This window comes from Dipteris shenzhenensis, chromosome 9, assembly GCF_047967505.1.
Source record: "Dipteris shenzhenensis isolate YYH24624 ecotype China chromosome 9, Dip_SZ_1.0, whole genome shotgun sequence".
NCBI lineage: Eukaryota > Viridiplantae > Streptophyta > Polypodiopsida > Gleicheniales > Dipteridaceae > Dipteris > Dipteris shenzhenensis.
In genome coordinates, this window is record NC_141604.1 from 2,794,984 (window position 1) to 2,816,714 (window position 21,731).

The window sequence follows — 21,731 nt, forward strand, 5'->3', positions numbered from 1 at the left end:
ACATAATCACAATGAACCTTTGCCAAGCAAATCTAGTGAAAGATGCTTGGATATTCTCAGAGCAATCAACAACAATGATTGGCTTGGTTTGGAGATCATATGTTAAGTACTATGAATTGGAACAACCAATGCGCCAAGATAACAAGAGATTCTTAGAGATACTCAATAGAATCAGAACAGGAGCGCAAACTCACCAAGACATTAACTATTTAAACACTGCACACCTTAAAACACCACTAGATAAAAACAACATCCCACACTTGTTTTACACAAACAATGCAAAGAACCAACACAACCAAAACATATTCAATAGCCTACCATACCAACCACACATACTTCCGTCAATTGATATGAGACAAAAAACATGTAGCAAAACAATCCTAATCTCAAAGGACCCCACGAAAACATGCGGCCTACAGCGCGAATTGCATCTGAAACCAGGAATGATTGTTGAAATATGCTCGGGCAACCTGGACATCGATGACGGCATTGTCAACGGCACAAATGGAATTTTTAGAGGCTTTGAAATCCAGGGGAAACCTTGCCATGTCTGGGTGGAATTCACTAACACAAACAAAAGCACGCCATGAAAAGAGAAACTTATATGATACAAACATCGACAAAAAATGGACCACCACTTGAACAGGATCACACGGAAACAATTCCCGATACAGGCCGCTGTAGGAAGAACGGTACACCGCTCACAAGGACTCACCACGCACTTGTATTTGTTCCCAGTGGGATCAAAACACATGGCTTGGTCTACACATCATTGCCAAGAGTACGCAGTCCAGAAAATCTATACTTCAACTCAAGGTTAGAAATGAAACAAATAAAAACATACAAAATAGTCCTACAAGAAATAACAAGACTACATGCAGAAAGCAGTTGGACATTCAATTAGGTAGACTTCAGCCAAAATATCATCACAGGAAAAACATTGCAAAGCCTAAACACACGCTCACTCAATTTTCACAAAAAAGACATTTTGAAATCACGAAGCATCCTCCACCCAACAGTCTTGTGCTTACAAGAAACACACACACAACTACGTGAAGCACCGGACATACTATTTTTCAATAGTATCATGACATCATCAAAGCCTAGGCCTAGCCACATATTTCAAACAAGAACTCCATCTCCTGCAACATTTAAGCGTAAACGAACACGATTGTGAATGCTTCCTCACAATATTCCAGACAGCATCAACCAAAAAATTGGCAATTATTAACACGTACAAAGCACCGAGGACAAAAACACAAATCCTCACACAAAATATCCAAATATTATTCGACATGATACTACAACAAACAACAACATACCTTGTGGGCGACTTCAACATTGACTACAAGTCACAAATAGGCACCGCAATAAGAGTCAAAGAAATGATGGGGAGCTACGAAATGCAGCAACTGATAACATCATCAACGATAGTACATGGAACGACTATTGACCATATTTGGACCAACGCAAAAAAGGAAACAATAAAGTTTGGCACAAACTACATATACTGGTCAGACCACTCCTTGCTTTACACAACAATACAAATATAGAGCACCGGCCAAAGGAAAAAGCCAAAAAAGAAAGAAAGAGCCAACCCATCACCATAAAAAAAATACAGCACAAACATATTCTGGGGTAGGCCCACTGAAGAAACTTCAACTTGTTTCTATTCATGTGGTCCTTCCGTTTTACTTGTTATTGGAAGATTTTATTTTATAGGTCAATTTCTGCTACTTTACTTTTTTTTTTACATGGGGGCCTAAATGGTTGTACTACCCTTTAAAACCACCGATGATTAGATTTAGTGTTCACAGAAAACCTGTAAACGAAAATTTCATTTTGGCTGCTCGCAAAAAATATTTTCTCAATTCTGCAAAATCTGCAAAAATGGAGGCAATTTTAGTTATATTGTAATTATATTTTAGCTAAAAGATGTGCGAGGGAAAAACTGGAAACCCCAATTGGTGAAGAAGAGTTTTGTGTGAACACGGTGGTGGTCAACGTCTAAGTTGACCAGGAAATGAAAGCACGTGCGTTGGACTTGGTACCTTTGACCTTCGGCGGGACGCCCCAAGCAGCCATCGCCATAGCCATAGCCACAGCCCAGGCCGTCGCCATAGCCTCTCCTGCTCCAGGATGCCTGCAGCTTGAGCTTGCAGTTTTGGAACCTAAGCCCTTCTCTTCCCGTACTTCCAATCGTCCACAACTCAAGGTATCGGTCCAGCTTTAGCTTCATCGACCACACCCAGCTCTAGTTTTCAGTGCGCCTTCAAGACATTTTCCTCGTCTCTCGCAGAAAAACACGTCCGTTTATTAGCACAACCAAACTTGCTGCTCCTTGATCCATGCAAACTGCCTCATGGACGTAGCCAACGCCGCAGAGGGGCTTGTTCCAGGCGTCCAGACTCATGGAGGCCAGTATATTGAATATAACATCTTTGGCAACTTATTTGAGGTGCCGGCGAAGTATGTGCCCCCTATTCGTCCTCTCGGCCGCGGGGCTTATGGCATTGTCTGGTAAAGGGCCAAGCTTGGTTACATTCTTTCTGTTTTAGCTGTGAGCCAGGGTTGGTCATTTGGCTGTAGACGTTCGGGCTGTGAATGGATACATTCTCATGTTTCTCGTGTTCCGTCTTGCATCAGGCCTATGTGTCTTTCATGATATTTCCAAAGGGTATCTTAGAAATTTTCTGGTTGTTGATGTTGTTGGCTTGCTTATTTATTCATAAAAGGGCATCTTATACAGTTCCCCTACCACCAGTTAGAGGCAGGCATGTATCGTCGATGTACACGTGAGAGCTGCGTGTTGGCTTTAGGTTAGACGAAAACCCAACATACGGAAAGACAATGTTTGAGCTAATTTAGTGGGAATTCTGTCATTTTATAGTTCGGCAATCAATTCTGAGACAAATGAAGAAGTGGCAATTAAGAAAATTGGGAACGCGTTCGACAACAGGATTGATGCAAAGCGCACACTACGAGAAATCAAGTTACTGCGGCACCTGGATCACGAAAATGTACCTTTCTGTCTTTTCGGATATTGCCTTTAGCACTTGGAATTTATATGTAGTAGTAGTATGTCAGAGATCGGAATGTGAATTTTGATCTTGCTGTATGTTTGGGAGTATGTGCAGTCCGTGTAGACTAACTTGAGAATCATTGCTTTTCCGTCTAAGATCTCAGTATCTAAGCTTGTAGAGTTTTTCATGACCTTGCCGTGATATTCAAACGACAGTTTCTTTGTTTGGGCGGGTTCTGTCTTCTGTTAACGCGTATTTATGGGAGGGTGAAGCTTGTGCAGTCAGATATTTCATATGTTATAGACCAGGGTCTTGAAAGAAGATTATCACTTGGAAGAGAAATGATTTGGGATGATTAGGTGGCAGTGCACCACTTGGGGATTATAAATGTCTTTGGATGCCCCAAAATCAACAATATAGAGCAGAAGCCACGGAAATGTAGAGGGGTGAAAGCTCAAACAGCTTGAAATGAACCCTATTTTGGACTGTAACGATTATTTGTACCCCAAATGTCTGCGAAAGGGGCTCACCCTTTTTTTATATATTACATGCAGCCTTGGTAAGCAAGTGATGAGGCTATGAGAGTAGCAGCAGGACAGTAAAAAAGAGCTGTAGGAGCGGCGGGGACTAAAAAGGAGCTGCTAGGGGTAATAATTGCTGCCCTAATACTATTCCAGTCCAATTAGAAGCCGGCATGGAGCTTGGTCCTAGCCATGTACACTGTCTATTTGCTGTCCCATGTCTGGATTGTACTGCTTAAGATCTTTGTGCCCATTTTTCTGCTGCCCCTACCCGCATCCTCCATTTTGCCAGCCCTCTACTGACAACTCTCGTTCTGTAGCAGGGAGAAAGCCTAACTCGTCTCTCTCTATACTCACTACTACCTGAACTGCAAGAATAATGCAATCAAAACACAACTGGAACTGTGGAGTGAGTGAGAAAATGTAAGGGAGGAATATAATGGGCCTTTGGAGAGGGAAAATAAACAATCGAATATGTGTCTGCCCAACAGGGCTGAATACAACGGAAAGAATAAATATTGTACGAGGGAATAAACCCTCTTTGCAGAAGACCTAAACCTCGCTGTAGAACCTGAACTGAACGAATAAAGGGGCTGCTCCCCCTGTTGCTGCTGTCCGGAGCTGAACCAGAACCTGTAGATGCCTTGGAAGGGGAAGATCTGCTGCTCCCTGATCCAGACCTGATCCTGGACTGAATGCTGCTGATCCTGCAATGCATGATATGAATGGCCAAGGGGCAAATGAACTAAAAGCCCCAAATTTGTGCAATTCTCTGCAACAAATGCAAAAGCCCCAAGAATGCTGCTGATCCTGCAATGCATGATATGAATGACCAAGGGGCAAATGAACTAAAAGCCCCAAATTTGTGCAATTCTCTGCAACAAATGCAAAAGCCCCAAATTTGCTCCCAAAATGCAGGCCAAACAATGGCTCTCTGCACCAATGCCTGACAAAAAACTCCTTCCGATGTTCACCTGCAATGAAAGCTCTGCAAACAACCATCTTTCTGGAGTACCCTGTAAAGGCACCCTGATCTGAAGAACAGCAACAGTCCGTACAGTACGGACTGTACGGCTGTATGGACAGCTGACGTCAGCTGTACAGTTGACTGTACGGAAAGGCGCTGTGCAGAATGGTGTATGGAACCCGGTACGGGCTGTACGGTGCTGATGCAGAAGGAATAGAGTTCGCACGTGTGGCGCAGCTGTATGGATGTACAGCAGCTGGTATGGACCTGCAGCAACACGGCGAGCTGATGCAGCAGTATGGAAATCGGGCTGTACGGCCGCCAATGAAATCTGTATGGCAGTACGGCGGTGCAGATCTGCTGGCGATGGAGATGGTGATGGAGCTGTATGGACGCCTATGCAGAGCTGTACGGATGCATAGATGGCGCAAAGTTGTACGGACATGAGCGCGGGCTGTGGGCTTGCACACAAGCTGTGAAAGCTGAGAGCTTGGGCAGGAGGAGCTGGTCCAAGAGCTTGTCCTGCTCTGATACCAAATGTGAAAAAAGAAGTGAGAGGTTTTGTCTAATTGACAAAACCCTATCTTATCCATTAACCATAGTTAGGGATTAGACTGTGGTTAGGGGGAAAAACCTCAATGAGGGAAAAATGCCCCTAACCTACTTGTTACAATACATTGGCCACTGCCTAGAATATGATAATAATTCTAACACTCCGGTCATATTGGTGATAGGGACAGAGGGAAACTCGTCGTGAGGAACACTTGGTCCTTTTGTAGTATTGCTTCCTACTTGGGGGTCCTGACTCGTGTATTCTAAATTGCTGGAATCAAGGGTCGAGGCAGAATATCCAGAAGCCAAGAGATGGACTCGGACCCATAGCTTGGGATCTTGATATCTAAGCCCTGGTTTTGATAGTAGGTCGTCGAACTTAAAATTGGTACTGCCATCGTGTCCCCCAAGATGATATTTGCTACCTAAGTCCTGAGTGGCCGACTGTCTACCCATCCTGAGATCTTCTGAGTGGCTGAGGTGACGTACATGTTGCTCTCCACCTACTGTCTTGGAAATACACCATTCGGGGCAATTGTATCCATTGACATAAGGGCCTGCTTGGCTGCTTTGGTGGAAATGATATCCTCAGAACTTTCTGAATCTGCAAGGATGAGGATCTTTTGACCACCAATCTAGCCGTAGAACTGAAACATTTTGGGAACTTACGAGGCTTCTGATCTCCAAGCTCCTCGATGACCACTAATGTTGTCCCCATAGGAGTGGAAGCTGTGAATGAACCACTTGATGTGGCTCCTTCTACCTGGAGCATCTTGAAGTACGAGAAATCGTGCTTCTTGTGGCCCTACACATGACAATGGAAGCATCGGTTCTCTTTGGCATAGATTGCTCGTGTCACTGCATCCAAGAAACCACCATAGCTGCTGCTATCCTTCGTCATCCAATAGTTCTTCTGCTGCCCATTCCCACCATCTCCTGGTGCGGCGGAATCCTGGGACTTCTTGCTTTTGGATCCTTGACCCTTGTGCATGAGCTTGAAATTCTGAGCAAGCTCATATGCACTCTCATAATCCTGTGGCCTGAAACTATGAACATACCATTGGATGTCTCTACGCAAAACCATGGAGAAACTTGCTCAGCTTCTGGTGTTCCCTCCTGCTGTGCAATTGTATCGACCCCTGAGTAAACTTATTGGCGTAGTGATTCATCATCTCTGTGTCCCCCTGGACATCTCGAAGAACTAATTCTGCAATTTGTTAGGCACTAAGATGCTAGGAATTGTGCTCCGATATCTTTCACGAACTCTGTCCACCCATAATGAGGTGTCTCCTCGTCTACATCGTAGTGGTCCTTCTGCCACTTACGCCATTAGGTGACCGCCTCGCTTGTAAATGCATCGATGCGAGAATTAACCTCTTGTTGTCATTCGTAGGCACAATTGGAAAATAGCTTTCGAATTGGTTGAGCCACAAAATCAACACTAGACTGTTAAGTCTTACCATCATATCAAAGAAAATTGAGCTTCTCGGGAAATGAAGCTTTGACGGCTTGCGGAACTCTCCCTTTCCTCATCTCTCTGTGGGCGGAGTAGAGAAATGAGAAGATTTCAGTCCCGTTCTTCCTTCTCTTGAGCGGTGCACTCTCTAAGCTCCCTGGCTTCTCGAGCCTCGGTCTCTCTGAGCTCCTCGGCTTCTTGAGCCTCGTGATTACGCTCTTCTTTTGCCTCCCGAGCTGCTCTCTTGTGCTCTTTGGCAGCCTACTTAAGATCATCCCGCATCTTTTGGAGCTGAAGCATGCGAGTACAGAGACTCTCTACCTGCTATTGCTACATCTGCATCATGGTTTGCATCTGGCCATTATGGCCGAAATTATCATTAGGGCCTTTGTGGCCGGGGTGGGATTCTGTGTTGGTGAGGCTTGGGAAGCGGATCCTTCTTCTCCGTTAGGGGAGATTGTGGGTCAAAAAGGGCCTCATAAGGTAATGAGTAAGGAATGGAGAATCCCCCTAATTCTAGGTGAAATTTTGAGTGGTAAGGTGTATCAAATGACATAATTTCACTATTTTGACAACGTGGCTAATGACTCACATGAGTCACAGATTTTGAGCCATTAGATCTACATAAGATCTAATGGTCCAAGAGCAAACTACGAGCAGTTGGAGGCATTAATTTCATGATGAGCGTTGATTATAGGCCGTAGGATTCGATCCCGCATCGACAATCATCGTGCGGCGCTGCTTCATGGCCATTAGATCTACTTTAGATCTAGTGGCCCCAAACAAAACCTTGGGTGCCACTTCATGGTCATTAGATCTAAAGTAGATCTAATGGCCCCAATTGAAATCTTCAGGCATCACTATTGCTCCCCCTTGCGCGTTCATGATCGTAGATCAACTCTAGATCCAAGGACCCGTGGTTGGCGCCTCTCACGAATCGTTGGATTCTCATCTCCAATTCAAGGGCGCACGATACACGCCACTTGTGGGGCCTTGGATTAAGATCCCATCCAAGGGCTCTACTTAAACATGCAGGTCATCATGAATGTACATTTGCCACATCCCACATTTGAGTCGTTGGATGAAGAAAGGATCCAACGTCTCATAGCCTTTTAACCTTCCATCATTGGATCAACTTTTGATCCAACCATCAAAAAAATTCCATGAAATGTTGCCTAGTGTAGATAACTTGAGGGATAAGTGGTAGGTCTCTCCACCAATGAGAGGCCTTTGTGTTTCCAACAAATATTAAATGTTGGAGCCTCCTCATTGGTGGATTACTAATTTTTTGATTAGAGCATGCATCCAGATCTCCCCAAATGCACCGATGTTGGACTTGTCACTAGTACTCACGGTGTCCTTTCCGAATCTTGTGAAACCAGCGTCCTTAGATTAAATGGTGGTGAGATCCACTTTAACTATAGCATACACAGTAAATAGCCAAACAATTAATCACCACAAACTTAATCACAGGGAGCTAGAGCGCTCCTACTCAGAAACAAGGACACCTATTGGCCCCAAACGATGGTGCCCCTTGCGGTATTTCTTAAATATTCATATAAAGCCAAGCGGCTGATCACAAGGTCTCCTGAAAGCTGCACCACAGGCAAACCACTGCCCACAGACTTCCAATACCCTGCACACCCTGCACACCCTGCAATCCCTGCTCAACCGTATATGGCGAATAGGCATCCAATTACTAGGAAATCTAGCAATCTTCCTGCCAACCAAGTGTGCAGCAGAGCCCCAAACGCATCAACTGACTGTGCGCTTCTTGCACCTGCACAACCCAATGCCCAACTAGCCAGAGACGGCTGAACAATTGTAGAGAAGCCCCAAACAGCCAAACTATATGGCAATCAATCCCTGGCACAGCCTAAAGGCAACTCGGAAGAAGTCGCCCAAGCCTGGAAAGCTCCAAAATCAGCAGCAACAGCCCAAAAGACAGCTAGAAAACAGGTCGAAATCCTTGTCGCAGCTCCTGCTCAGCCTGGAAGCAACCCGCACACCTGCAGCAGCTGTTGTGCAGCCTGGAATCAAATCACTACTCCTGGACAGCCCCTGATCAATTGCGAATTTCCCAGATAGGTTCCTGGGCAAATTGCGAATTCTCCTGTAGCTCCCTGGCAGCCTCTTGGCAGATTGCGATTTCTTCTGGCAGCTCCTTGGACCTCTTGGCAGGTGGCGATTCTGTACTGGAAGCTCCTGGCAGCTCCTAGAAGTTGCGTGAACCACTGTTCTTCCCCTTTTGGCCCTGGATTTGGCCTCATGTACCCAAAAGCAGGGCTCTCTGCTCTTTTTGGAGTCGTGTGCTAAAAATAACAATTTTTAATTGCACCACTCTTTTGGCCCCCTGCTGCAAACTTTGGTCCTAGGAATGAACGGATCTCCACCTGCTACAAGCCTACCCTCAGGGCCAGCCCGCCCCCACAACGTCGGGCTTTCCAACTTGTTGGGTTTACCAGTTACTCGCATCTCGCTTTTTTGGGGAAGGGCAAGGCCCATACCTCGTTATAGACCTCCCCACCAATAGATAGGGACGAATGAAAATGACCGAACCACGTCCACGGAATGTTGGCACCGAGCAGTTGCTTCAGAGCCAAAGTGATGGGAAGAGCTAAAACGACCCATATATTGACGAATACCGCGTATTATCAGGAGAATAGTCCCTGTAATGACATGAAACCCATAAAACCCGATGGCTAGGAGAAAGGTAAACCATAAATACCATCGGGAATGGTAGAAAGTGCTTCGTAATATTCCATTCATTGCCTAGTAACTGGGCGCACATTCACAATTTCCAAGGGCCCGCTAGGAATTTTAATTCCTAAGTCCCGCGCATGTGGCCAGACTCTCGCGTCCCAGAGGCTCAAGTCAGTCACGCGTAAATTACGGGAGTCGCAAATCAAAAGTCCCATAAACTCACATCCTCGTGACATCTTGTCTATACCATAAAATAGTGGCTGTGCTTGAACTGCACCTCCCTATCTTAGGAAAGAAAATATGAAGCTTTGATACCAATGCATCAGGGAGAAAGCCTAACTTATACTCTTTGTACTCACTACTACTAAGGTGATTTTGGACAAGGTGTACTGAAGCCAAAAGAGTACTTGCTTGAGAGCTGAATGAGAGTTCGTAGTCCAGGTTATCTGGAAATATTCTTGGGATTTCATTTCTCGAGATGGTTTTTTTGTTGCGGACCTTGCCAAAGAAAGGACGAGTTTAAAGAGACCCTAAGAGCATGGTGCCTGGAAGACTCTAGGTTGTTCACTCACTACGAGCTGGAAGATGGTGGTGTTTGGATTGCTCTAGTTCCAAGGCGGGAACGTGATTGAAGGTGGTGGTGCCATTTGGTGCTACCTTGGATGGACTTGTGTACCAGGATGGTTTGCTTGTGCAGGACCAGACCGGAAGGAGCAAGATCCACTGATTCGAACCAGAATCGACACCGGATTGTTTCAGAGGGTTCCATCATGGGAGTTGCTGGGGCAACGTCATCGACGTGTTGGTATTGGGCCAAGATGTGTCGGTGAGAGGGGGTGTTGGACAGGTCCCATCTGTAAGCCCCCAAATGAGGAGAGCGTGGGGGAGGGAGATCTTGGGCAGAACATGCCCAGAGAAAAGAGAGAAAGGGGGCTGCCGTATGGGCAGCACCTCACAGCACAATGTGGCAAGGTGTTCCCAGGAAAGGGGCGCCTGCATGGAGAGCCAATTGGTGTGGGGGCAGGAAAGCGACCTGCAGGCTGCAGCAAGCCCTGGTTATTGTGCACAGACGGCGGGAGATGCCAGCAGCAAAGGCGGCCAGTAGACAAGCTGGTAGGGCTGGTCAGAGCCAGCCTAACAGGCCTGGAACAGGTTGGAACCAAGAGGGCTGGGCCTCGCACTGTATGAAGGGCATTTGCCCTGGTTTTATAGCTCCACAAGCTGGTGGGGGGGATGGATCTGGTCGGTCACTGGTCGGCGACATGGCCCAGCACACAGCCCCAAAATAAAGGAAACTGGAGGGGGCCAGCCAGTCAGCTAGTACACACGAGGGGGGCTGTGCGGCAGCAGCACAAGGCGGCCAGCAGGGGGTTGGTTCATCCCTCTGCTGGGTCGGTTGGTTCAAGGGCTGCCTTGCCAGGGGCCATAGGCCCCATTTCCTCATCACTTGGAACAGCAGTTTAGGAGCAGCAGGAAGCCCTCCCTTGGACCTACACACAGGAGGAGGAGGAGGCTGACATCGAGCTGCAGACTGAGCTCAGGGTGCTGCCCACCTAGGCTGGCTTCTGGACAGTAGGGTGGAAGGGATTTGGACGGAGAGTCTACATATGCTCGAGGTGGAGCACACAGGCTTAGTGCTCTAGAGATATCCGGCAGATCGTAGAAGTACCTTGTGGTAAGATCAAAGGACCACACTCTGGTGGGACTTTGGATCTCTCTTCCATAGCTTTGGACATATATATATTGTTTTGGTGGTTTATATATCTGGCTGGATCATTGTCTATTTACTAGTCTACACATCTATATGAAGTACACAAAAGTTAAGAAGTTTGTGATTCCACACACCACACACACTGTGTGAGCTCCTGGGCTATTCTTCTATCAGTCTTCTGCTGTGCATACCCTCTGTTGGTCGATTTCTAACACTAGTTATATGTTTTTTAATATGTAAAGAGTCTAGAGCTATCAACATACTTTAATTACAGAATTTTGACCCAATTTCTGAGACCAAAGCTCCATTTCAGATATTATGTCTGAGACAAAGCTCTCCATTTCAGATATTAAAAGCCCAATGTCTGAGACAAAGAGCACCAATTTCTGAAACAAAAAGCCGAATTTCTTACTTAAAATATACTCGATTTCTGTGAGAAAATGCACTGAATTTCTGATAAAAAGATCCTCAAATTTCTGCAAAAAATTGTCCCAGAGGTTTTTAGTTAGTTTCAGGTTTTCAGCGAAACCGTTTCAGGCATTTCATTGAAGATTTGCTCAATTTTGAGCTTCACATGTCTAGCTCAAGTCTGGCTCTTATACCATCTAAGAAATAGCACACAAGGGAGGCCTATGAGGCTGACATGCCTTCCTACATGTAGGTGAACCAAGTGTTGGAAAACAGACGTACACTTGTCTATAGCATAATACAGCTAATATAAAACATAGATAAACCAATGATCATACAATAACCAACTGACAGAGGTCATGCAGAAGATATGCAAAGGTTCACAGAAAGTGGCGACTAGAGAACAACCTTTTGACACATCGACCTGCAATAGATCTGCTCCAAACAGCCTCCAAATGTGACGAATCTTTACCAGGAAGAATCGCCCACCTGGAGAAGCCTTGTAGAAAGTGAACTCTGCCCAAAATGAGCTCAACCAGCACAGATTATGTACCTAGAACAGGCGAAAATGCTGTAGGAGCAGTCACCTACCCTGGGAGCATCTCCTTGAGCTCTCTTGAGGTAGAGACAAAACCCTAGGATGGACCCTAACTACGGTCAATGCATGTGTGGTGACTATCTCATCTAACTGAGGTTAGGGGGGGAAAGTGTATAAAGAGAAAAAGTGCCCTTTTTCCCCCCAGCCTCTTATTACATTGGCCTCTTTAGTAGGAAATAAAATCTCTAATGGAAATGAATGCATAATCACAGACAAATCCAAAGTATATCAACTTGTTTGAAAAACAGTTAAAGAAAAATGCTAGCATCAGCACCGAATCATCATGCAAGGTCATCAGATGATTAACCAATGCAACTTTTAAAATTATGGCATAAAAGATATTCACATATCAACTTTTGGAGTTCAACACAACTCATGAGGATATTATTAGTTGGCCATTTACAGAGAGTTACTGAAGAATGAGTCACGAATATCCCTTTAGGGACTTCATGTATACTTTTGAACAACCAAAGTGAGCTCATGCCCTTGCAAAGGTTGTGGACTTGTTTTAGTTGATAGCCCCAAAGAAAAGAATTGGTTGGACATGCACGTGGCATCAGGTTTGGGCTTTATGCATGCTGCTCTCAAAGCATAAAGGGAAATGTGCCATGAAGCACTTGGATGCAATAGCCGTGGTTTCTCTTTGTGCCACGTTCTTCGCATAGTCCCATGAGGATTAGTAGTTGGCTTTTGTGCTTCGTGCACGCTGTAGGCTTTCAATTGTCAAAGTCATTGTCGCTGTGTTTATGATATAATGTGTATATATTTTATTATAGTGGAGAGTTGCCCCATCAGCTATTTTTTAAAAGTTTTTTGTGCTTGGAATGGGAGAGATTAAAATGACACGTCATTGCCTTTACAGCCACTTGTAGCTTGGATGAAGGCTACTCTTGATCAGCCTTTTCTCCAATTGTCTGCCCTTCACCTAGATGTCGACAAAAACTGAATACCAAGAACTTTGTAGAATTGGATGCTCATGTGTGTGGATATATGTGTTTGTATGTTATACTATGGCCTACACCCTAATGTTGGTGGAGATGTAGTAGATAGCCCCTGCTATGTGTGGGTTTTATACTTGACAACGTTGCAGGTGACTGTCATGAGGTTTGAACTACACTCTGTTTTGTCGTTAGAGGATGAGTTTCAGCATGTTCCTTGATTCATCTAGATATATGTGTTTATTTTAATCCATGATATTTTTGTTGTGGCTAGGTTTTTGTTGTAGAGTAATATCTGAAGTCAATTGTTGAGCAATATCTAAAGTCAGTCATTTATTAGCACTGCCCTGCAGGCAGTGCTTTCCTGACACTTTTTAAAAAAAGTGTCCCTCTAATCATTTTTTGCCATGCCTATCTATTCTAATTTTGGATCTCTTTCTCTCTCTCTCTCTCTCTTTCTTTCTTTCTTTCTCACACACACACACACACTCACGTACTCTCTCTCTCTCTCCCCCCCCCCGCCAGCCCCCCGTGGCCAGCCCTCCCAAATCAACTCATGAGCATCCTCCTCTATTAATAGGGCAGTGCTATCGAGCACAGCATGTGCTCTCTTGTTTTAATCCATGATATTTTTGTTGCAGCTAGGTTTTGGTTGTAGATTAATATGTGAAGTCAGGTATTGCAGGCGATTTATTTGGCATGAACGTGGTGTTCTCCTGTCTCATGCCAATTCCTTTTCTTGCTTCCATGTTGCTATGTTCTTAAGTTCTATTTGAGTCGTCTTTCCTACTTTTTGAATCTGATAGTAATTCAAGGAGATGGTGGTTTATTTGATTTTCCCATGCAGATCGTTGCCATAAGAGATATCATCCGTCCACCCAGGAGGGATGATTTTAAAGATGTATATATTGCCTATGAGATCATGGACACAGATCTACATCAAATTATTCGCTCAAGCCAACCATTAACAGAGGACCACTGTCAGGTTTGCCATTTCTTTCCCATCTGTATCTGCAAAAGAACTGGCTTTGTAGGCTTGAAGGCTGCTTCTCCATAGCCCTTTTACTTTGTGAAGAACTTGATCGTTTGTTGCAATCATTTAAGTTTCTTTAGTGACATATTACAACATTTCCCTTTGGTAGATGTAATCGACTGTAAATGTCATTAGAGCCTATAATAGAGGCAGAATCACTTATATGTGTGCATGGTAGGGAGGGAAATTTATCTCAAGGGGAGCAAATTAACAATAAGGGATTTGAGTTTTGTGAAGAAAAACGATGCATACATCTCCAAGCTGCTGGATTTCTTTTAGGGATGATAGAAAACGGATGTGACAAGCTTACTGTAACCTAGCCAGCATAACAATTGTTGCCAGAATCATTAGCACTCAAGATCATTCTTTACATGGCATGTGTACAGAGCTATTGCAAACAGGCACAGCAAAATGACCAGCCAAAATTGCACCAAAGGTAGGTCAAAAAACATACAAAACAATCACCTGTGGGTGACCTCACACTTGCTGCAGGGTCCGGCCGCTAATGTGAGATCCTATGCTTCTCCAAGATCTGTATGCCTCCGTGCCACCATGTGCTGGGACTTCTAGCAGCCCATTTGGCTGTACATATATATATCTCTCTCTCTCTCCCTCATATATATATATATATATATATATATATACATTCTTCCTGTTGCATCAGCCCACCACACTGCTCTACTGCCAACTCATCCTGCTGCCTACTGGCACAATCCGTGCCTACATCACAGGTGTCAAGCCCCTCGGTCTTCCTCATGTGGGGCTCATAGGTGGAGCATTGACCCTACTACCCCAACAAGAATTTGTGTCTTATACTGTTGGAGATTCTAGCCTTGCAGGTCAAGTCCATAGGGGTATAAAATCACGTGTATGTGAATCACATGAACTATGCCATTGTCATAAGCTCACGCCAAAATCAGGGGCTACGACCTGTAATTGTTCTTGCCTCATCTTATAATCCTTTAATTGTTCTTGCCTCATCTTGTAATCCTTCTTTGTTTGGTCTGCTGTGACCTCTTTTGGATGGATATGAGAACAGCTACCTTCTTCTGCTGTAATTGATGACTATAGGAGTTGGCAATCATGCTGAGTAGAGCTGCGACTTACTCTGCAGATTATGGTGGTGCGTCAGCTGTACATAAACAAGGTTTATTGTATTCATGATGCAGATATCGGAGTTCAGATTTCAATTAAATGTTGAGTAGAGATGGTAGTCATGTGTTGAGGTGATAGTCATCTATTGATATTGAATGGGTTGAGATTGTGGTCAAGATCTCAAGTTGATTTGTAACTGAAGCAACAAGGCTGGTTGGCCTGATCTCAATGACACACACACACACACACACACACACACACACACACGGGTTGGCTTTCAACTGGTTTCATTTCTCAAGCTCTTGAGAACATATGTCCATATTTATTAATTGGTATCAGAGCAGGCTCAAAATGAAGAACAATGGAGCTGGAAGATTCAAACGTCAATAGCAGTGGCTCTTCATCAACAGTGGAAGAATTCAAGAGGTGAAACTTTCCTGTATCACAAAAAAAGGCTGAAGTTGGCCTGACGGAGAAAAACTGCAAGGGAGTTGTTTTTGAGAGCCGAAAGGAGAATAGGCAGTGCCCAAGAGAAATCGAAGTGGGACACACAGTGTTAGAGCACCTGTAGACTATGTGGGTTTTGTGTAAGCAATACAATTGGCACGTGAACATGCTTTGACACAGCACTTCTAGAACGAGAATAAAGGATGGAGAAGGTAGTGTATGAAGGTGATAAAAAGGCAGTTTTGCAAAGGCATAAGAGCATAAAGCTTGAAGGCAAAAAGCAGGAGAAGCCGAATGGGCATGCGATTACAGGGGGAAGAAGGGGCACTTTAAAAAATTCTGCTATAAAAACAAGATTCATGAAGTATCGTAGAGTTTCCAGGAAGACAAAGCATACATGGCCCTGGACAATGAAGAAGTAGAAAAACAGGAAACTACCTTTGTATAATTGGATGCTCAAATTGTTTGGTTTGTGGATCTGTATGTGTGAGAGTATATGATATACTGGGGTCTACACCATTGTTGGGCACTGATAACGTCAATGTCATAGTAGTTAGTCCTTACTATGTGATGGAATTTATGGTTCAGTCTTGTCAGTGACTATCATGAGATTGAATTTACTATGTGTTGTGTTTTCAGAGGCTGAGTTTGGGCATTTTCCTGTATTCATATATATGTATCTGCCTACATTACATCTGAAACATCTCTAGATGATACTTGAGGGATTTGGTGTGTCATGGAATAAGCACTTGCTACGACTGCAATGCAGATGCACATGTTTAGAAATAATGCCTTTGTGTTTTATCTAGATCTGTCCATAGGCTGAATCATCGTTGGTTTTTAGTGTCCTTAATCCGGTTGCGTGAGAAGTACCGAGAAGTCAATGACCACTTTTTAGAGATCTACATCTACCATGGCAGGTAGGACCATCCTTTAGACGGATATAAGTCAGGGCCATCCCATTCCAACAACCTTTTATGTGCGTGCTTTGCATTTTTTCTTTTCCGAGCCTTTGATCTTCACGAATGACTGATAAGCTTTCCTCCTTGTGCACCCTCAAACTTCAAGAAGCACACTTATACAATCCACCATTTATGATACCAGATAGTACACATGACATTCGAGAGTTATCACAGTTGCAAGTCCATGAGCAGCAATGGTAGTAAATAAACTTGGCCTCTTGAAAGACTTCAGGTGGCAGTGGCAAGTCAAGCCGCAACATTTAGACATCAAGAAATCAAGATTTCTTTAAAAAAAATTTAGCTGCTAGCATTGTGTCATGATCATGATTGGAGCTAGCTGGATAGGGGTTTAGTTTGCATCTTGAGATGAAAACATTTAAGTGTTCTGCGAGTTTTATCAAAACAAGCCTATGAGATCAAAATTTGTGAGATGAAAACATTTAAGTGTTCTGCGAGTTTTATCAAAACAAGCCTATGAGATCAAAATTTGTGATCTTTCATGTAGGAGAACTAGAGGTGTCTATACATGTATTATAAGCTACAATAGCAATTGCACCAGAGAAACATTAAGTGCTTTGCTGAAAACTGTACCGTGTGTTGGGAATGAAAGTTATTTTCTTGGACTTTGATTGATACTTTTACACTTGCTTACGGCATGATTACTCCAGAGTTCTAGAAGCCGGATCATTTCGTAGATGCTACTTGTTCTAGAGGTGTGTTTCAGGGTTTGTGAGCTGCTCATAGTCACAACAAAACAGGTTTCTTTGAAAGAGAGAACTTGCAGCAGGTTTCAAAATGCTTCTCTTTCAAACAAGCATTTGTATGCATGCGTGGCTTGATTTGTATTTTTTAGTTTTGCTGCGGTTTTTGGATTTAAATGTTGATTTTCAATTCATTAACACCTATATACTTTGGATTTTATGGCACTTGACATGTTTAGACAACAAGCAATGGAACATATGTATGCAATTGTGTAGGGCTTATAATTGAGAATTAAGCATGTTTTGCATCATTTGAATGTACCATTTATATGTGAGACATGTTGTTTAGAGCCCGAAAGTACAAAATTTGAAAATTTCCTAGTTTTGAAACGTTTCACGTTCCTACGATTCTAAAGATTTCTGGTGATCATGATGTGGACTACATCCATGCTTTTATAGAAAACGTGTCCTTTTCTGCAGTACTTTCTGTACCAGTTATTACGAGGTTTAAAGTACATCCATTCTGCAAATGTTCTTCATCGGGATTTAAAGCCAAGCAATTTACTTCTGAATGCCAACTGCGACCTAAAGATCTGTGACTTTGGACTTGCACGTACAACGTCTGAGGCAGATTTTATGACTGAATATGTAGTCACCCGGTGGTATCGCGCACCCGAGTTACTGCTAAATTGCTCAGAATATACTGCTGCAATTGATGTGTGGTCCGTGGGTTGCATATTTATGGAGATACTGAATCGGGAGCCTCTTTTTCCAGGGAGAGATTACGTTCAACAGCTGAAGCTTATCACAGAGGTATTTTGTAAAGATTTAGATGCCATTTCATCCACTAGGGGTGGATAGATTTATACTCTTATTATTGAAGATAGCGCTTTTTAATTAAGGCTAACAAATATCTGTAGCTAGGTATTACTGAAGCACTATATGAAATGTGTTTTCCAGCTGATAGGTTCACCAGATGACAAAGATCTGGGATTCTTGAGAAGTGATAATGCCCGCAAATACATTAGGCAGCTACCTCGCTACGCAAGGCAGTCACTTGTGCAAAAATTCCCTAATTTCAATGCAGAGGCTATTGATCTCATTGACAAGATGCTTGTTTTTGACCCAGCCCAACGTATTACAGGTTAGTCAAGGTTTAAAAATTGAATGCTGAAACAGTGAATGAAACACATTGTATTGGTTTTTAAGATGATTCTCATTTACAGGGAAAGATGTGTTGGCATGTTTAGACAACTAAGCTGCTTGTGCTCAATCAAGTAGCAGTAGCATTCAGTAGGTTGTCTGGTTTTGGTTGCCTTTATTAGGATGTGCAAATATTCAGTTTTTTTACAGGTATGCAACTTACATAGTTCTGCATATTCTATTAATTAAGGGCCGAATAATGGCTAGGGGGTGACTAATTTGAACTGTACTGTAGAAGGTTTATTCCTGCAGTGTGGCATGCAAAATTGATGTAAATGTATCTCTTTGTGGTACTTTGTGTTGAATGTAATAGGAATGGCAGTTCTCTCGTGCTAGCCACAAGCCTTTCTTTTACCCCAAAAAATGTATAGAAAGGTGACCATGATATATCTAGAGAGAGACAAAATCTAAAAACGATCATTTCCTCTCATAGGGAGAATTGTCCTAGCTTTCCTCCAGTGGATTAGCCCATTGTTCGTTTCTCAGTCATCTCCTACTCATGCTTATTCCTCCCCATAAGGTAGCTGGCTAGTCAATATTGGTGTCTCTCATGCTTTCTGTCACCAATTCATGAAGCTTAGAAGAAATGAATACTTATTTGACTCAAAAGTTAGTGAGGTACATGCAAAGAGCATACCTCAAATAAAAGACAATATGCTTTTCCAATGATGAGAAGCATCAGCATACATCAATTTGTGCTATTGTGCTCTATACGTGGAGAGAGAGAGGTGGATGCAGGCCTAATAAAGATTGAGGAGTTATGAGAGAACAGGGCTTTCACACTTCTATCATTCAAATTTCTGTGCCAGTTTGATGCAAGATCCTGTTTTGTTAGTAGCCTCTTGCCGGCATGTAAATGTACAATATAAATTTAGTACTTGCAAGTTGAAAAATGCAGTTTTATCTTGAGACTCAAATCCCAAACCTCAGAATGATTTTTGCACTGTGTAGCCAAACTTGTTTGTGATCATTTCTATGTGACACATTTCTGACATTTTGAAATGAAAGAATTGGACGACTCATGATCCTATGCGGTATGAGTTCCCCTCACTGTCTCTGCCTACTTCCTCATGCAAATAAATGAGAGACCCTGTGTTTCTACTTCCCTCTGAACCACGTAATTGTTTAGATGCTTCTAGGATTTTTGAGCATGTTTAAAGTGTTGCAAAGTGAATCTCAACAAACCTAGCTTCCATACCACTTGCTTCTAGGAGAGCCAGGCTTTCAGCCTTGTGCCATAGGGCAGTTCTGAGCTGTATTGAAACTGCTCAGCGCCCCTTCTATCTCAGAACAAACACTGCAGCTAGCAGAGCAACTGCAAAGAGTAGGGAGGAGAAAGAGAGAAGGGGAATAGGTTAAAATTAGATGTAGTGGTCAGAGGTGGCACACCCAGCTCAATGTCTCGGGCCAATCTTTAGTAAGTGGTGAAAGATGGGATCATGAACCACCTTTTATTCCTGGAAGGCTTTGCAGGGAACAACGCAATTGTGCTAAGCATGTTCTTGGGTAAATTCCTACGAGTTTCGTCACAAATAGTAACCAAACTAAGGTAATTTAGCGACAAATCTGCAAGTGTACTTGCAAAGCTTTGATAGCTCAGAGCTGAATCTATTCACGCATACCAAATCCCCATGTTGTGGACTCTGAACAATCTTTCTGTTGACCATCGCTGCTCCTTCGTGAACATTGCTGTATGCCAAGTCTAGATTGTCTAAGCATTTTTTTGCTTAGAGGCTCGTTTGAGAGAGACAAAAGTGAAATCGTTTAGTCTTCACAAGCAGTTGTAGCTTGAACGAAGGAAATGTGGACTACTTTTTGATTAAGACTTCTCCTTTAGTACTAGCCTTGTCATTGCCGTTCACCTCGGGAGTGCCGACAGAAACTCAGTAAAAGAGCTCTGTATAAATGGATGCTCAAGTATGTGTGGGTGTGTGGGTGTGTGGATTTGCATGTGTGAGAGCATATGTTTTTACTATGGTCTATACCCACTGTTGGGCACTGATGACATTGGTGGAGATGTCATAGTAGCTAGTCCCTGTTATGCTGCTGGACTTTATGATTTTCAACATCATGAGTGACTGTCATGAGATTGAAACTGCACCATGTTTTGTGTTTTAGAGGATGAGTTTGGGCATGTTCCTGGATTTATCTAGATGTATATTTAGTTGGAAGCATGCCTAATGAGTTTTTGCAAAGGTTGAATTCTATCATCTCTGCATCATACCTGCCACAAACTTTATGTTGGAGTAAGCATTTGTTAGACCTCTCTCTGCATTTGTAAATGCTGCAACGAAGGCTGAAGACAGTGGAAACAGAATTTTTGTAGCTTACATTTTATAAGATGTATCGTCTTTACCAAGTGCATACTTAATTCGAAAAAAAAGACTGGGAATGCTCTACATGAAAGCCTTGTTGATTGACATGGCATATCTTTTTATGATTTGTACAGTCTTTCTTAGATAATATGCTGGGTTTATGTTTCGTTTCAAAGCAGTGTAAAATGACACATTGTTGTCTTTCATTGATGTATATACTAAAGTTAAAATCTTGTAGTCTGGTAGCAAATCTTTGTGAGAAATGGGAGAGATTTTTTCAATGTCCCAGTCAGAGCATCAAGGCACATTTTTACCTCAGCAGAGGGTGCAATTGCATGGTTGTCAGGCAATAGTTCGTTTGTATGCTCTGTATTGACAACCAGCTCTGTTTTGGTGTGGTGTTTCAGTTGAAGCAGCTCTAAGTCACCCTTATTTAGCAAACCTTCATGACATCAATGACGAGCCATGTTGTCAAGAACCTTTCACCTTTGATTTTGAGCAGCCTTCTTTTACGGAGGAGCATATAAAGGAGCTGATCTGGTTGGAGTCTCTTAGCTATAGTCCAGACAATATGGAGGAGTAAGGAACATTTATTGTAAACTAGTCTTGATGGGTACTGATGGTGGTCTTATGATTTTCAATTCGAGAATTCCTTATTTATGGTGTCCTCAAGGAGCTCTAGTTTGTCAATTTGCTAATAACATGTACTTCACAATGTCAAGCTCATAAGCCTTCAACTGGTTAAGCTGTAGTTAAGTGTTTCTACCTGTCAGGCTTTTCTATTGTCTCAAAGTGAAGGATTATGAGTATATCAACCTTGGATAACATTTGATATGATTTAGGGAAGGACTTGTAATTTTTAGCTTGATTACTCAAGCCAATTGATGTTACTGCATGAGAGCTGCATCTGTCAAGCATTTGCATTTCTTTGAAAGAGAAGTTCTGTGTATTTAAGTTTTGATTGAAAACAGGTGAGATCCTCACAGTCCGACTGTGTGTTGGACTTGTTTTCCTCCTTTGGGTTTGGTTGAGAGAGAAAGAAACATGCAAAACAATATATTAATTTCCAAGGGAGACCCAGTCGATCTATGGGACTGA

At 43.1% G+C, this 21,731-nt stretch overlaps 1 protein-coding gene across 1 annotated transcript; it reads left to right on the forward strand.

Annotated features, from left to right (window-relative positions):
• Positions 1 to 2,066: 2,066 nt before the first annotated feature.
• Positions 2,067 to 21,509, forward strand: LOC147898075 (mitogen-activated protein kinase 4b-like). Its single transcript, XM_087378979.1, has 6 exons — positions 2,067 to 2,520; positions 2,891 to 3,020; positions 13,725 to 13,862; positions 17,596 to 17,928; positions 18,076 to 18,259; positions 21,041 to 21,509. Exons 1-6 carry the CDS (start codon positions 2,363 to 2,365, stop codon positions 21,214 to 21,216), a joined length of 1,119 nt encoding a protein of 372 aa, XP_087235105.1. The 5' UTR covers positions 2,067 to 2,362; the 3' UTR covers positions 21,217 to 21,509.
• Positions 21,510 to 21,731: the final 222 nt, after the last annotated feature.

Bases quoted from the DNA above. Each gene is read 5' to 3' on its own strand.
- LOC147898075 (XM_087378979.1), top strand. From the start codon at position 2,363: ATGGACGTAGCCAACGCCGCAGAGGGGCTTGTTCCAGGCGTCCAGACT. The intron at 3,021-13,724 runs GTACCTTTCTGT...TTTCCCATGCAG, and splicing joins GGCACCTGGATCACGAAAAT to ATCGTTGCCATAAGAGATAT. The intron at 13,863-17,595 runs GTTTGCCATTTC...CCTTTTCTGCAG, and splicing joins TAACAGAGGACCACTGTCAG to TACTTTCTGTACCAGTTATT.